The sequence below is a fragment of the Gossypium arboreum genome, chromosome 11 (assembly GCF_025698485.1).
Source record: "Gossypium arboreum isolate Shixiya-1 chromosome 11, ASM2569848v2, whole genome shotgun sequence".
Taxonomy (NCBI): domain Eukaryota; kingdom Viridiplantae; phylum Streptophyta; class Magnoliopsida; order Malvales; family Malvaceae; genus Gossypium; species Gossypium arboreum.
This window is the reverse complement of record NC_069080.1, coordinates 133,324,063-133,338,976: the sequence shown is the minus strand read 5'-3', so window position 1 is coordinate 133,338,976 and position 14,914 is coordinate 133,324,063. Positions and strand designations below refer to the sequence as shown.

At 35.0% G+C, this 14,914-nt stretch overlaps 1 protein-coding gene across 3 annotated transcripts; it reads right to left on the bottom strand.

The window, feature by feature from the left end:
- Positions 1-2,485: 2,485 nt before the first annotated feature.
- LOC108470718 (uncharacterized) lies at positions 2,486-4,529 on the bottom strand. 3 transcript variants are annotated; one of them, XR_008274763.1, is made up of 3 exons: positions 4,139-4,529; positions 3,106-4,073; positions 2,486-2,882 (listed from the first exon to the last, which is right to left on the bottom strand). XR_008274763.1 is itself a non-coding variant. In XM_017772153.2 (2 exons), exons 1-2 carry the CDS (start codon positions 4,365-4,367, stop codon positions 2,743-2,745), a joined length of 369 nt encoding a protein of 122 aa, XP_017627642.1. In that variant the 5' UTR covers positions 4,368-4,505; the 3' UTR covers positions 2,486-2,742. The 3 variants fall into 3 exon arrangements, 1 of the variants encoding a protein (XP_017627642.1); XR_001869375.2 differs by having other exon boundaries at positions 3,106-4,029; positions 4,139-4,523; XM_017772153.2 differs by lacking the exon at positions 3,106-4,073 and having other exon boundaries at positions 4,139-4,505.
- Between the last annotated feature and the right edge of the window lie 10,385 nt (positions 4,530-14,914).

The following is a 14,914-nucleotide window of genomic DNA, read 5'->3' as shown; positions in this document are numbered from 1 at the left end:
CCGATTATTTTAAGGATTTGTACTCGGCTTCTGAGATAGGTTCTGACGAACATGTTTTTGGACTTGTGGAAAATAGAGTCTCGGGTAGTATGAATGATTCCCTTCTCAAATAGTTTACCGAGGAGGATATTAGTTTGGCAATCAAGATGATGGCACCTTTGAAAGCTCCCGGGGTTGATGGGTTTCCCGTTTTATTCTTTCAAAGGTATTGGCACATAATTGGCCCTGACATTTCTTCTTATTGTTTATCTATTCTGAGTGGAGAAACTAAAATTGTTGATATTAATAAAACTCGTATTGTTCTAATTCCCAAGGTTGAAAGCCAAAAAATTTATCACAATTCAAACCCATAAGTCTTTGTAATGTCATTTATAAAATTATCGCGAAAGTCTTGGTAAATTGAATGAGTAATGTTTTGGGATGTTGTATTGATGAGGCCCAAGGGGCTTTCATCCCAGAAAGGCTTATCTCTGATAATGTGATCATTGCTTATGAGGTCCTCTATTCTCTTAAGATGAAAAAAAGTGGCAAGAAAGGGAATTTTGCGCTTAAACTCGATATGAGTAAAGCGTATGATCGGGTTGAGTGGGATTTCTTGGCGGGAATGATGACTAAACTGGGTTTTCATGCCGATTGGGTTGTATTGATTATGAGGTGTATTTGTTCTGTTTCATATTCGGTGAGTCTTAATGGGGCTAATGGGGAGTGGTTTTTGCCTTTAAGAGGCCTAAGACAAGGAGACCCTCTTAGTCCTTATCTTTTTCTCATCTGTGCTGAGGGATTTTCTACGCTTATCAGGGAAGCAAAGTAGAAAGGGTTGATGAGGGGTGCGTCAGTTGGTAGGGAACGTTTTTCAATAAATTATTTGTTTTTTTGTAGATGATTGTATTCTTTTTGGGGACGTTTCTTGTGAGGGAGCTCGTGTGGTTCGAGACGTCATTTGAGAATATGAAATGATTTTAGGGCAACGTGTGAATTTCGACAAGTCATTAATTTATTTTGGGGCTAATGTGGACTCCATTACAAGGGAGAAGATTACTAGCCTTTTAGGCGTTCGGGTAGCCTCAAGTCCAGAAAAGTATTTAGGTCTGCCAATGATGGTGGGTCAGAACAAAACTTGGGCTTTCTCCCATTTTGTCGACAGATTTAGAAAAAGAGTAGAAGGTTAGAGTTTGCGCTATCTTTCAATTGGGGGGAAGGAGGTCTTCATTAAGTCGGTATTACAAGCCATTCCGCTCTATGTTATGCAGTATTTTCTTATGCCGAAATAGTTATGTCGTAAACTTGAATGCATTATGAACAAGTTTTGGTAGACTAATAACAAGCTCGCGAAAGGGATACATTGGAGTTCATGGGACTTTTTATGTAGGCCGAAATGTGAAGAGGGAATGGGTTTTAAAAAAAAAATTCTGTTTAATAAGGTGTTGCTAGCAAAACAGGTTTGGCATATTTTATCGCAGCCAAATTGTCTTTTAGCCAAAGTTTTAAAAGCTAGGTATTATCCTTCATCAAACTTATTATCAGCAAATATTGGGTTTTACCCTTCGTGTACCTGGAGAAGCATTTGCAGTGCTCGGGAGCTGATGGTGGAAGGGCTGGTGTGGCGAGTTGGTAGTGGTGACTGACAAGCGTCGTTTTGCCTATCAAAATAAAATAAATAAATAAAAAGGTAGAATAGTGGAAGAGGGTCGATCCATAGGGAGTTAATAGAATTTTTGATTAAATTTCTTGTTCTCGACCTAGGAGCTGAAATGGAAAATAAAAAAGGTGATTTGAGAAGTAACAAGGAAATAAAATAAACAAGTAAAAGTGCAAAGAAAGATGTATTAAAATAAAAGCAATAAAATAAAGAAGATGAAAGATCAAGTTGAATAAACACGAGTATAAGAATCGCCTCGAGCTAGTTTCATCAATTCCCACGATCATTGAAAATAGATTTTTGCTCCGGGATTCATGTCGGTTACAGTCTACGAGGCCCAACCCATCGTAACTTACTTTTCTCTCATGTAACCGATCTTCCCAAGTCTATCTTCGAAAGTCGATTCTTAAGTAAATCAACCACGTCTATCGTCGTTAAAATACTTAGTTTCAAAATAGGAAAAGCCCAACTCGAAAGTTGTCTTATCAAGAATCATTTCCGATCTCGTCTTTCCTTAGTGGACCGCCGTTAAGAGTGTTCATAGGAAGTCGAAATGCCACAGGCCGATCCTTCCTCCCAACTGTAAAATTAAACGATTCCAGACCAACGGATCCTTTTTGATTTGAAAAACTTTTAAAAATTTTAGTAAGGCCGATTGCCAAACTATCTAAGCAGAAAGACAAAAATGTATCCCGAAGGGATTTAAGCAATATTCAATTCTCACGTGAGGAATTGATTCGTACTAGCTCTTGGCTTGAGAAAATTTAGCCAAGCATGATTTTGATTATCATGCTTAACATGTTTTGATAATGTAAAAACATAAAATCAAATAAAGTAAAGTAGAAATAAAACAAAAGAAGAAAATTTTATTAAAAATGAAAACAAAGTAGCAACAAGAACAAAAGACAAGAGATCCCCTTAGCCTTACCCAAAGGTGGGTATTTATAGGCTTCAAATTCCCAAATCAACAAGGAAAATTAAAAGAAAAATAAGATAATATCTCTAAAATTAGGAAAATGAAATCCAAAATCCCTCAAATCACGTCAATAGATCAAGATAAGTTGTTTCCAGAATATTCCTGTGTTGACTTCTGATTTGCCACGTCAGATCCACGTCATGCCCAGCGTCGTGCCCACGACTCCAGCCGCGACAGAATAAGCGTCGTGCCCACGACTCCAGCCGTGACAAAATAAAAAAAACTGCAGATTACGTCTTTTTGTTGCCATTTCCAGTATTGGGTTCACTACACAAGAAATAAATCAAATATAATGAATTAAGTAGTGAAAAATTCATAAGGCAAAGGAATTAACAAGCAAAAAGTGTCAAATATAAGAGTACATCAGTGACCGTATCAACATATGGAATGACTTTTGGTTGCCTGGGAAAGAGAGCAATAGAATACTAGTTCAGAAGATTTTGCCTAATTGGACTACTGTAAACCAGTTAATCAAGATTGAGACTAATACCTAGGATAATGAGCTGATTCATAATTTGGTTGATAAAACCACTGCAAAGCGTATCCTTTCCATTCCTATTTCTAGTGCTAATGTAGATGACATGTTGGTTTGGAAATACGAAGGATCTGGGGAATATACAGTGAAAAGTCGGTACCGGGCTCTATCTACAGAGTTACTACTGAATCATACATACACATCCTCTAACTATGTTGACTATAGGGGTTTTTACAAATCTCTATGGAATTTGAACATTCTTATGAAAATTAAAATTCACATATGGAGGCTTATTAACGATTTGTTGCCTCATTTCTCTAATTTGGCAAAGAGGTCTTTATCTGTTGATGTCTTCTGCCCTTTGTGTAAAGTTGAGATGGAGGACTCTGGTCATTTGTTATGGTCTTGTGACTTCCCACAATCTGTTTGGGCCACACTTCAAATCCAGCTGCAAGATTTCAGTGAGTTGTCAAATTATAAGCATCGTTTTATTTAGAATTTTTCTATTGCGAGTGATCAACAGAAGCAATTACTAGTAATCTCTATATGGAGTCTCTGGTTTAGAAGAAATAAACTTGTTAATGAAGGGGTTAAACCATCCTTGATGGAATTGTTAGGGTTTATTCAAGGTTATAGTCGTGATTTGAGCCTGAATCAAGAGATTTCTAGTCCTTCTCTTAGATCTATAGATAGAGTGGTCTGGAAACCCCCCGAAGTTGGAGTTTTAAAGCTTAATTTTGATGCGGCTTTTCAGCATGATTTACAACTCGCTGTTACAGTAGTTATTGCCAGAGATTCAGAAGGTGAAATAGTCGCGGCAGAAACTTATCTGTTTTCGAATGTGAGCGACGCTTGCTTGGCAGAGGCACGGGTATGTGAAAGGGCGCTTCTATTTGCAGTTGAGAAGGGATTTCGGCGCTTGAATATTAAGGGGGATTCCTTAACAGTTATTAAGAGCATTCACAAGAAGGAGAAAGACAAATCTGTTATACAGTCAATAACACATCAAATTAATCTTCTAAATGAAAGCTTTGATTCTGTCACTTACACTTTGGTGCCCTGACTGGTGAATAGGACGGCTCACACATTGGCGATGGAAGGACGGCGAAGACAGATTTTCGGTGTCTAGACAGACGGAGTACCAGTCGCTGTGAAGGAGATGGCGATGCTGGATCGTCAGAGGTTTCATGGTTCACTTTAATTCGGCTTTGAAAATGGTGATGATTCACCGATTCTCCATCTATGGATTCAAAGCTTAGTTCTCTCCTCTTCTTCATCTCAGGATCTTTCAGTAGGAGAAGAGAATCGTTTGTTTGGCTTATATTTGGATCTTTTTTTTTGGCTTAAGGTGTTTCTATTGTTGTTGGTTTTGGTAGGTTCTAAAACTGTTATTTCTTTACAGCTATTTTGGTTTTTATTTATTTATCTGTCCTTTCATGTAGCTGTATGAGGGTGACGTTTCAGTGTTTTTTTGCCTTGAGCAGTGTTTAATAAATATCAACCAGTATTTGTTGACAAAAAAAATTTTAGGTATCATGTTTAGGGGAGAGCAATCGGTTTAATTGATTCGTTCGGTCATTTTTTATTTATTAATTGACATAAGGTTAATGGGTTGATTATATAATACAAATACATGTTAAATAATTTAAGAACAATATAAAATAAGTCAATTTTTTTTGTTGGTTCGGCTTTGAGATTCAAAAACTTATAACCAATCAAATTAATTGATTAAACTGAAGTTAAACCCGACCAACCTGCCCTACCTAACTAAACTGAAATTGAAAAAATTGAATGAGTCAGTCTTTTAGTTAAAATCAAAAATTGATTCCCCCTAATCACATCATCAAACTTTAATATTTTTCAAGTTCATTAACTAAAATGGATTCAATTCTCAAGTTCAGATATCAAATAGACCTAATATATATATATATATATATATATATTATAATAGACTTAACTATTAAGTTCGGGAATAAAAATACATTTGTAATTGTATAAAATGCAATATATATAAAAGAGATTGATATTTTATACAAATTTGAAAATTATTTAAGTTTTTGCATGTGAGTCTCGTTTGAAAAATGATAACATTCATTTACCTAATCCGAATCTAATTTAGATTGTGCTTTTGGGATTCTTCTGTTTCAGATAATGTTCCACCTCTAAAATGTTTTTTTTTCTATTTAATTTATTTAGAAATATTTAATTTTTTTTATAATCACACGTTTATTTTTATTTTATTATTTTAAGATTAATTTTGTTTAAATAGTCATCTAATTATGTTCACATTCTTGTTTTGGTTATTTAATTTTAAAAATTTTAATTTAGGTACTAATGTTTGAATTCATTCCTGTTTTGGTTACTCACTGTTAAATCGATAACAGAAAGCCTTTTTCTAACTGATATAATAGCACATTTGGTCCTCAATAGTTACTTATTCTATCAATTGGATCCTAATTCTAAATAATTCAATAAAATTAACCCTTCGTCTTTACAAATGCTATCAATTTTGATCCTCAAACTTCCTAAGCAAAGCTTTCAAGTTTTAAAACAAAGACATTCCACATATATAAATTGTTTTATTTATGGTTGAAATTACCTAATTCAAGACATAACCATTTTGTTTATATTTTTAAGAAGTTAGTGTTAGAAATTAACTAAACACAATTAAAAATAATAGAAATACAAAATTTAAAAATATAATACATAATTTTATGTGCCAAAAATAAATATTCACTCAGACTAGCATTATTTTTTAATTAATTTGATAAATGATTTCACACTAAATTAAATTATTAGTGACACGTATTGTTTATAGTGAATTTAAAAATTAAAAACACGATTAAAAATAAGTGGAACACATAATAATATCTTAATCAAATTATAAAATTTTAAAAAATCATTATTAATGTAATAAAAGGAAATCCAATTAATTCTTTAACATTTTTTCTTATGAAATGTTCATAATTTTCTTATATAATTATTGATTGAACAATTGTATTTTTCAAAGTCATATTTTTTAATTTTGGATTTAATTTCCAATTTCAAGGATCAACTTCGAGAACTATTTCTATATACCTTGAAGGTAATATCATACCGTTAACAACAAGAGTAAATCTAAAATGTTTTTTAAAAGGCTTTTCCACTTTCTTTAGCCAAATTTTTATCAATCAAAAGACTATAATTTACAAGAAAACTAATGAAAAAAATGAAATAAAGTTTTGTAGCGACGTAAAAAAAATTTTAGCTTTCGGTCGCTAATTATGGTGATTTATTAAACATTTGAAAACCAACTTTCGATTTTATCAACAAAGGGAGTCGCCACCGATCTTTTTTCCAGGTGTGACCAGACACCTAATAAATCATCCTTTTTAGAAAAGAAAACTTATTCTTGCACAAAAGTAAAGGCCGAATTTAGGTCTACGTCAAAAGCCAAAGTAAAGTTGGGTTCGGGAGTCGGTTACGCGCGAGGAAGGTATTAGCACCCTTGCGACGCCCAAAATTGGTATCTTATTAAACAAGTATTGTCTTAATTTTCAAAATTGCAAATTCAAAGTAACATTGAATCGTGATCCAATCAAAACATGAGAAATTTCAAGTTTCGTTTTCTTTTGAGAAGGACGTACCGTTTTAACACGAGTCGATTGATATTCACCCAACATAGCGATGAAATTGATGACTTAATATTAAATCGGCATGTTGCCTTATTTATTGAAATTAAAAATTATGAGTAAAACATTATTTAAAATAAGAATTCGTAAATAATACAAAACAACGATGCAATTAATAATGAAATGTTAAACCGAGAATATCAAAACAACGATATTAATATTTACAAAAGAATAGAAATGATGTACTACCAATATAGTAAGAAAAATAATATATTCATAATGAAAATAGAAAATAACAATATATACATAAAACATACATATATATATATATATATATATATATATATATATATATACATGACATACCAAAATGAAAATATACAACATATATTAGAAATATTAATAACAGAAAAATATATTTTATATATATATGCTAACTACACTACATGAATATGTACTTATATGTATTAAAATATCTACATATATAATGGACATATACTAATAATGATAATAAGAGTAATAATAAAATACGATATATACCAAATAATACATAATAATTTAAAACAAAATAGTAAGTAACAATAGAGAAAATGATAAGTATAATAATAAATATAACGATATATGAAAATAATACTATATAAAGAAAAGAATATATATACTCCTATAATAAAATATGTGTACTAGTATTAATAATAAATATAATAGGATAAAATAAATATAATAATATATACATGATATGGTATTAAAAATACGTATATATATAATAATATTTCGAGTATGTACATGAGACAATATAAAATATATTCATGGAAATATACAAGAAGTATACAACTAATAACATTAAGAATATATATATAATATAAATATAATATATACAATATACACATTTGATAAAAAACTATTAATATGTACATGTATATCTACATACACATTAAGTAAAAGTACTAATGCTAACAATATTAATAATAAATATAATAATAGATATATATGCATACAATAGTAAGAAACGGAACATAAAGAAAATATATATATATATATATATATATATAGCTAAATATAATATAATAATAACAATATATAAAAATAATAGTGATAACAATATTACATATATAACATGATTAATATTTAAAGCTAAATTAAATAGCAAAATAATATGAAATCTAAGGTAAATACGAAAAATAAATGAAAAAGAAGAGAGAGGGAAGAGAGAAGGGAGGGGAAGGGAATCCGCCCGGGGCGGTCAATGGTCGATCGTGGACCGCCGTCTGTCGTTGACGTCGACCACCGCGTTGATGGTAAAAAAATGTAATTAATTTTTTTATATTTGTTTTGTATATATATTTTATTATATTTTTATTATGATGTATATATATATAGATTAATAGATTCAAAAAAGAAAAAAATAAAATAAAAATAAAAATAAGAATAAAATAATAAAGAAAATAAAATCACCTTTAGGTATTTTTGAAGATAAATTCTTTGTATTGATCAAAATTCCCTCCTCCTCCTTTACATGATTTTTGAATGGCTTTTTATAGCCATCTTTTACATGATTTTCTATTATTTTTTTTCTATTTTGTAGGTGGTGGTGGTAGACAATGGGAGGAAAAATGGGGCAAGTGGGAAAGTGGTTAGGTGGCTAGGTTTTTTTATCTTTTTTTGTTAGGTTTTTCTTTTTTCTTCTTTTTTTTTTGGGGTTAGGTTTTTTTGGGGTAGGTTTTTCTTTTTTTTTTTTTTGGGGATAGTTTTTTTTGGGGGGGCTTAATGGGCTTTTGAATTGGGTTTAATGTTTGAGTTTTGTAATGGGTTTGGGTAGATGTAAATGGGTCATGAGTTAAGGGTTTTAGTGGGTTTAGAGGTTTGGTTGGGTTTTGATGAAATCGGGCTCGGGCAATTTGGGCTTCTACAATGCCCTCTTTGCTCATTGTCGCAACAGAATAGAGCAAAGACTTTCAAGGAAGACCAAATTTGCCCGGTCTTGCTAGGTCTTGACTTGCTTTAGAACTCTTCTTGTTTAGTTAGTCCCTTTTCAGTCCACCGCATCTTGTAGCTTTGGTTCACTCCACTGCATCTTATGATATACGCCTTGTAGCTTCAATCTATTCCAATGTAACTTCAAGGATATAAAATTTATGGCTTCGGTCTACTTCATCGTAACTCGTAAAAGTGAGATCTACAACTTCAATCTTCTTTTCTATCGCTTCAGTGAGATAAGGTTTGTGGTCTTTTCTTCTGCGACTTCAAAAATGCAAGATCTGATGCCCTCAATCAACTCCACTGCAATTTTAAAGAGACAGAATCTGACGTCTTCAATCAGCTTCAATCTTTATTCTCTTCTCGGCATATGATCCTCTCGCAATATGAGTTGATTTTTGAAACTTATCTTGAAAATCAGATTTTGAAAATACCTCGACATGTGACTTGAGGCTCAACTCACCTCTCGCAGAAATTACAAACTCAACTCACCTTTCGCAATATAAATTGAAAAAAATACCACAGTGTGTGATCTAAAGCTCAACTCACCTCTCACAATATGAGTTGATTTTTTTTTTTTTTGAAAACAGAAATTGCAAATACCTCAACGTGTCTTGAGGCTCAACTCATTTCTCGCAATATGAGTTGAATTTTGAAAACAGAAATTGAAATTACCTCAGCGTGTCCCGAGGCTTAACTCACCTCTCGCAATATGAGTTGATTTTTTTTTTGACAAACAGAAATTGAAATTACCTCAGCGTGTCCTGAGGCTCAACTCACCTCTCGCCATATGAGTTGAAAAAAAAATTAAAAATACCTCAGCGTGCCCCGAGGCTCAACTCACCTCTAGCAATATGAGCTGATTTTGAAAAAGTAGAAATTAAAAGGTTCAACCCACCTCTCGCAATATGAGTTGATTCTTGAACAATCATAAATTGAAAACAGAAATTGAAACTACTTCAGCGTGACCTGAGGCTCAACTCACCTCTCGTAATATGAGCTGATTTTTTTTTTTGAAAAGTAGGAATTGAAAAGCAGAAATTGAAAATAGCTCAGCACGTTAGCCAATGCTAAACTCATCTCTCGCAATATGAGTTGATTTTTGGAAAACAGAAATTAAAAGGCTTAACTCATCTTTCGCAAGATGAGTCAATTTTCTAAACATAAACTAAAAATACCTCAGCGTGCCCCGAGGCTCAACTCACCTCTCGCAGTATGAGTTGATTTTGGAACATAAATTGAAATTACATCAACGTCTTGAGGCTCAACTCACCTCTCGCAATATGAGCTGATTTTTGAAACAACAGGAATTAAAAACACCTCAGCGTGACCTGAGGCTTGACTCACCTCTCGCAATATGAGTCAATTTTTTGAAACATAAACTAAAAATACCTCAGCGTGTGACCTGAGGCTCAACTCATTTCTCGCAATATGAATTGATTTTTGAAAACATGAATTAAAGATACCTCAGAGTACCCAAAACATATCATCTGGTGGAACTCATGTGTCTTTTCCTTTGATTCAATACAACTATCATCACGTCCTTTGCTCTATTGGATTAGCTGTATATGCCATGCATGATGTTATCATGATATGCACATGTTTGTCTTAAATGCCTTTATGCCTACATGATCATGCTATGTGCCTTGGGCTTGCTTGTCATATGTCCCTTTCCGTCATGATTTTTGATGATCTACGTTCATTGCTTTGACTCTTGACTTTCTCTTCAGGCCTTGTACCCATCCTCTAGCTTCACGACTAATCTGCATTTCTCAGATATCGCTCTTTTGCCCCTGGTTGAACTTTGTCCATGCTTTGAGGCTCTTGCAATTATCAAATTCTTATCCGGGTAATGCTTAGCACTTCTTTTGTTTAGAGTATGTCATTTCACTATTTATCATGTAAATGAACCCATAATGAGATGCATGAAAAAGGTCAGATAGGGACAAAAATGATATTTCATATTCATCTATTTCAAATGTGGCAAACAAAGCAAGTTAAACAATGAGAGTAAAAAATGTCAAAAAGAAAGAAAGGATCGTACAAATGCTCTAGATATTCAACACATGAACTCTTCCTCGTTCCTCAATCAAAAATCTTTTCGAGCGCAGCTTCTTGCGTAGAAGATTTCGAGCTTTCAGAAATGCTTCAAATACTGTAGCCTCACTGCTTGACCTATCGTTCGACCTCCAGGTTTGTTTTATTAGGACGCCCTCTCGGGTTTTCATCCTAATCTTTTTGTACTAATCAAAGCGCCCTTTTCGGGTTTTCGCTCTGATCCCTTCCTCTTTTTTTTTTTTTTTTTTAGATGCCCTTTTCTGGTTTTCATCTCAAGCATAATATTTCTTCACTGCATCTGAGTTCACTGGATTCGACAACTCTTTCCCATCCATCTCGGTAAGGATCAAAGCTCCTCCTGAGAATGCCTTCTTTACGACGTACGGTCCTTCCCAGTTTGGTGTCCATTTTCCTCGCAGATCTTTTTGTATTGGAAGAATTTTTCTCAGCACGAGTTCTTCTTCATGGAATTCTCTTGGTCGTACTTTCTTGTCATGGGCTGCGATCATTCTCTTTTGGTACATTTGCCCGTGACAAATTGCCCTTAGACGTTTTTCCTCAATGAGGTTCAACTGATCATATCGAGCTCGAATCTATTCTGCTTCTTCTAACCCTGATTCCATCAATACTCGCAGAGAGGGGATCTCAACCTCGATAGGTAGCACAGCTTCCATTCCATAGACTAGAGAGAAAGGAGTTGCTCCCGTAGATGTTCGCACAGATGTGCGATATGCAAACAAAGCAAATGAAAGTTTCTCGTGCCAATCTTTATATGTCTCACCATTTTCCCAATGATCCTCTTGATGTTCTTGTTAGTCGCTTCAACAATCTGCTCATCTTTGGGCGATAGGCGAGGAATTATGATGCTTTATTTGGAACCGCTCGCACATTTCTTTCATCATCCTATTGTTCGATTCGTGGCATTATCTCGAAATGATTCTTTCAGGCAAACCATACCGGCAAATGATTTCCTTTTTCAAAAACTTGCAAACTGCAGTCTTCGTCACATTGGCAAACGAAGCAGCTTCTATCCATTTTGTGAAGTAATCGATAACCACAAAAATGAATCGATGTCCATTTGATGCTTTTGGAGAAATTGGCCCTATAACATCCATCCCCCACATAGAAAAAGGCCACGGAGAAGTCATGACGTGAAGGGGCGAAGGGGCTATATAAATTTTATCGCCATAGATTTGACATTTGTGGCATTTTCCGCAAAACTAATACGATCGCTTTCCATCGTCAACCAAGAGTAACCGAGTCTCATAATCTTTCCGCCATATCGAAACCATTGGCATGTGTCTCACAGATTCCTTCATGGACATCTTCAAGTATCTTTCTAGCTTCGACATCATCCACGCATCTCAAAAGTACTTGATCCTTTCCCCTTTTATATAGGATATCCCCATCGAGAACAAATCCTGCTGCCATTCTTCTGATTGTTCTTTTGTCGTTCTCATTCGCTTGTTCGGGATAGCTTTGATTCTTGATATATTCTAAGATATCACAGAACCATGGTCGTCCGTCTGCCTCTTTCTCAATGCTACAACAGTGTGCAGGGACCTCGTATATGCTCATTTTGAGGGGCATTATTTCTGCTTCTTTACTTGCTTTGAACATTGAAGCCAAAGTGGCCAAGGCATCCGTCAGTTGGTTCTCTTCTCGTGGGAAGTAATGGAAAGTTATTTCTTTGAATCCTTTGATTAATCCAGCCACTAAATCGCTGTACTTAATCAATTTTGAGTCCCTCACTTCCCACTCTCCACGGATTTGGTAAATCACTAGGGCTGAGTCCCTGTACACCTCCAAAATCCCGATGTTTCGCTCGATAGCTGCACGAAGCCCCATGATACACGCCTCATATTCTGCGATATTATTGGTACAGAAGAAGTCTAGTATTGCGGTAAACGGATAATGATTCCCGTCTGGTGACACCAGGATTACTCCAATTCCATGCCCTAACGCATTCGACGCACCATCAAAGCACATCTTCCATGACTTCTCTTTTGATGATTCGGATTCTATTTCTGAGATGCACATTAAGTCTTCATCTGGGAAATCGAATCTTAAAGGCTCATATTCTTCTGTTGTTCGAGTTGCTAGAAAATCAGCTATTGCGCTTCCTTTTATCGACTTCTGACTTACATAGGCAATGTCATATTCTGAGAGGAGAATCTGCCATCGCGCCATTCTTCCTGATAGTGCCGGCGATTCCATCATGTATTTTATCGGGTCCAGCTTTGAAATCAGCCATATCGTATGGTACAACATGTATTGTCTAAGTCTCCAAGCTACCCAAACCAGAGCGCAGCAATATTTCTCAATGGACGAATATTTTGCCTCATATTCAGTGAACTTTTTGCTGAGGTAGTAGATCGCTTTTTCTTTCTTTCCTGACTCGTCGTGTTGTCCCGGTATGCAACCTATTGAACTTTCAAACACAGTCAAATACAAAATCAATGGTCTTCCGGGAGTTGGCGATACTAGCACTGGAGGACTGGACAAATATTGTTTTATCTTGTCAAAGGCCACCTGGCATTCCTCGTTCCATTCTCCCGGGTTATGTTTTAGAAGAAGCCGAAAGATTGGGTCGCATTGGTTGGTAAGTTGAGCAATAAATCGAGCGATGTAGTTTAATCTCCCTAAAAATCCTCTAACTTCCTTTTGCGTGCGCGGAGGTGGTAATTCTTGGATGGTTTTTATTTTATCTGGATCGACTTTGATACCTCTTTCACTGACAATGAAGCCTAGCAACTTTCCTGAGGTAGCTCCAAATGTACATTTGGCTGGATTAAGCTTTAGCTGAAACTTTCTCAGCCTCTCGAACAACTTCTTGAGGTTCACCACATGCTCTTCTTCCCATCGGGATTTAGCAATCATGTCGTCGACATAGACCTCTATTTCTTTGTGCATCAGGTCATGGAATAACGTTACCATAGCCCTCTGATATGTTGCCCCAGCATTCTTTAACCCAAATGGCATCACCTTGTAGCAGAACGTTCCCCACATTGTTATGAAGGTAGTTTTCTCCATATTCTCAAGGGCCATCTTGATCTGATTATACCCCGAGAATCCGTCCATGAAAGAAAACAATGAATGTTTTGCTGTGTTGTCCACCAACGTGTCAATATGTGGCAAGGAAAAATTATCTTTTGGGCTTGCTCGATTCAGTCATGTAATCCACGCACATTCGTATTTTTCCATCTTTCTTTGGTACCGGACTATGTTAGCCACCCATTCGGATATTTGAGGCTTGTAGGAAGCCAACACAACCGCTTCTTGACTTCCTCTTTATTTTCAACAAGATTTGGTCTCATCCGTCTTAATTTTGGCCGGATGGGCTTGCATTCGGCTTTAATGGGAGCTTATGGACCACTAAATCTTCATCTAGCCCCTGGCATGTCCTGGTATGACCATGCGAAAACATCTTTGTATTCATGAGTAAAGTGATCAAACTATGCCCGGTACTCTCTGAAATAGAAGTCCCAATTTTCACTTCTTGTTTCCTCTCTTCAGTGCCCAAATTTATTGTTTCCACAAATTCTTCATGAGGTAGAATCTGTTTATCCTCTTGTTCCACCATTCTTAACAATTCAGGAGACGAGACATAATCTTCAGCATTTTCTTCGGCTTCAAATTCTCCTAAGCAAATAGCCTTCTCAAAATCAATTTCAAGATTCGTAACGGGCTTATTCATGTCGTCAATATCTGAGCACCTGAAAGTTGAATGGAAAAGGAAGCTATAGGGGGACATCCAAGTATTGGAAACAACAAACAAAATGTTATGTCATGGCAATGAGGCAAATGTAAGGATAGGCTATGAAATGAGAAAATGATTATGAAATTAGTGGTAACGCGAAAAATCGTAACAAGATGCATCTTCATCGATATTCATTTAAATGATAAAGAGCGAATGCAAGCTCTTACAAAAGAATTCTATTATATCTAAGGACACAATAGAAGGTTAATGTTTAGCATTACTCTGAAGACTTATAAACTACAAGAAGCTCCTCAGCAGTCCAATTGTTCAACATAAAACCAGGAGGGCAAAGGCGTATCCTCGAGACATCTTTACTTGCACCAGCTTCTTTGTCAATGACATTTATACTGACATTCTGAAAACCCCTTTCAATTAACCCCAGCATGTTTCGTGGATCATCTTGTCCAGGGTACATCATTCC

What these genes read in the sequence shown, in the direction of transcription:
- LOC108470718 (XM_017772153.2), bottom strand. Translation starts at nt 4,367, where the DNA reads ATGAAGAAGAGGAGAGAACTAAGCTTTGAATCCATAGATGGAGAATCG. An exon ending in ACCAGTCAGGGCACCAAAGT is followed by an intron (nt 2,883 to 4,138) that starts GTAAGTGACAGA and finishes TTTCTTGTGTAG; the next exon opens with TGAACCCAATACTGGAAATG.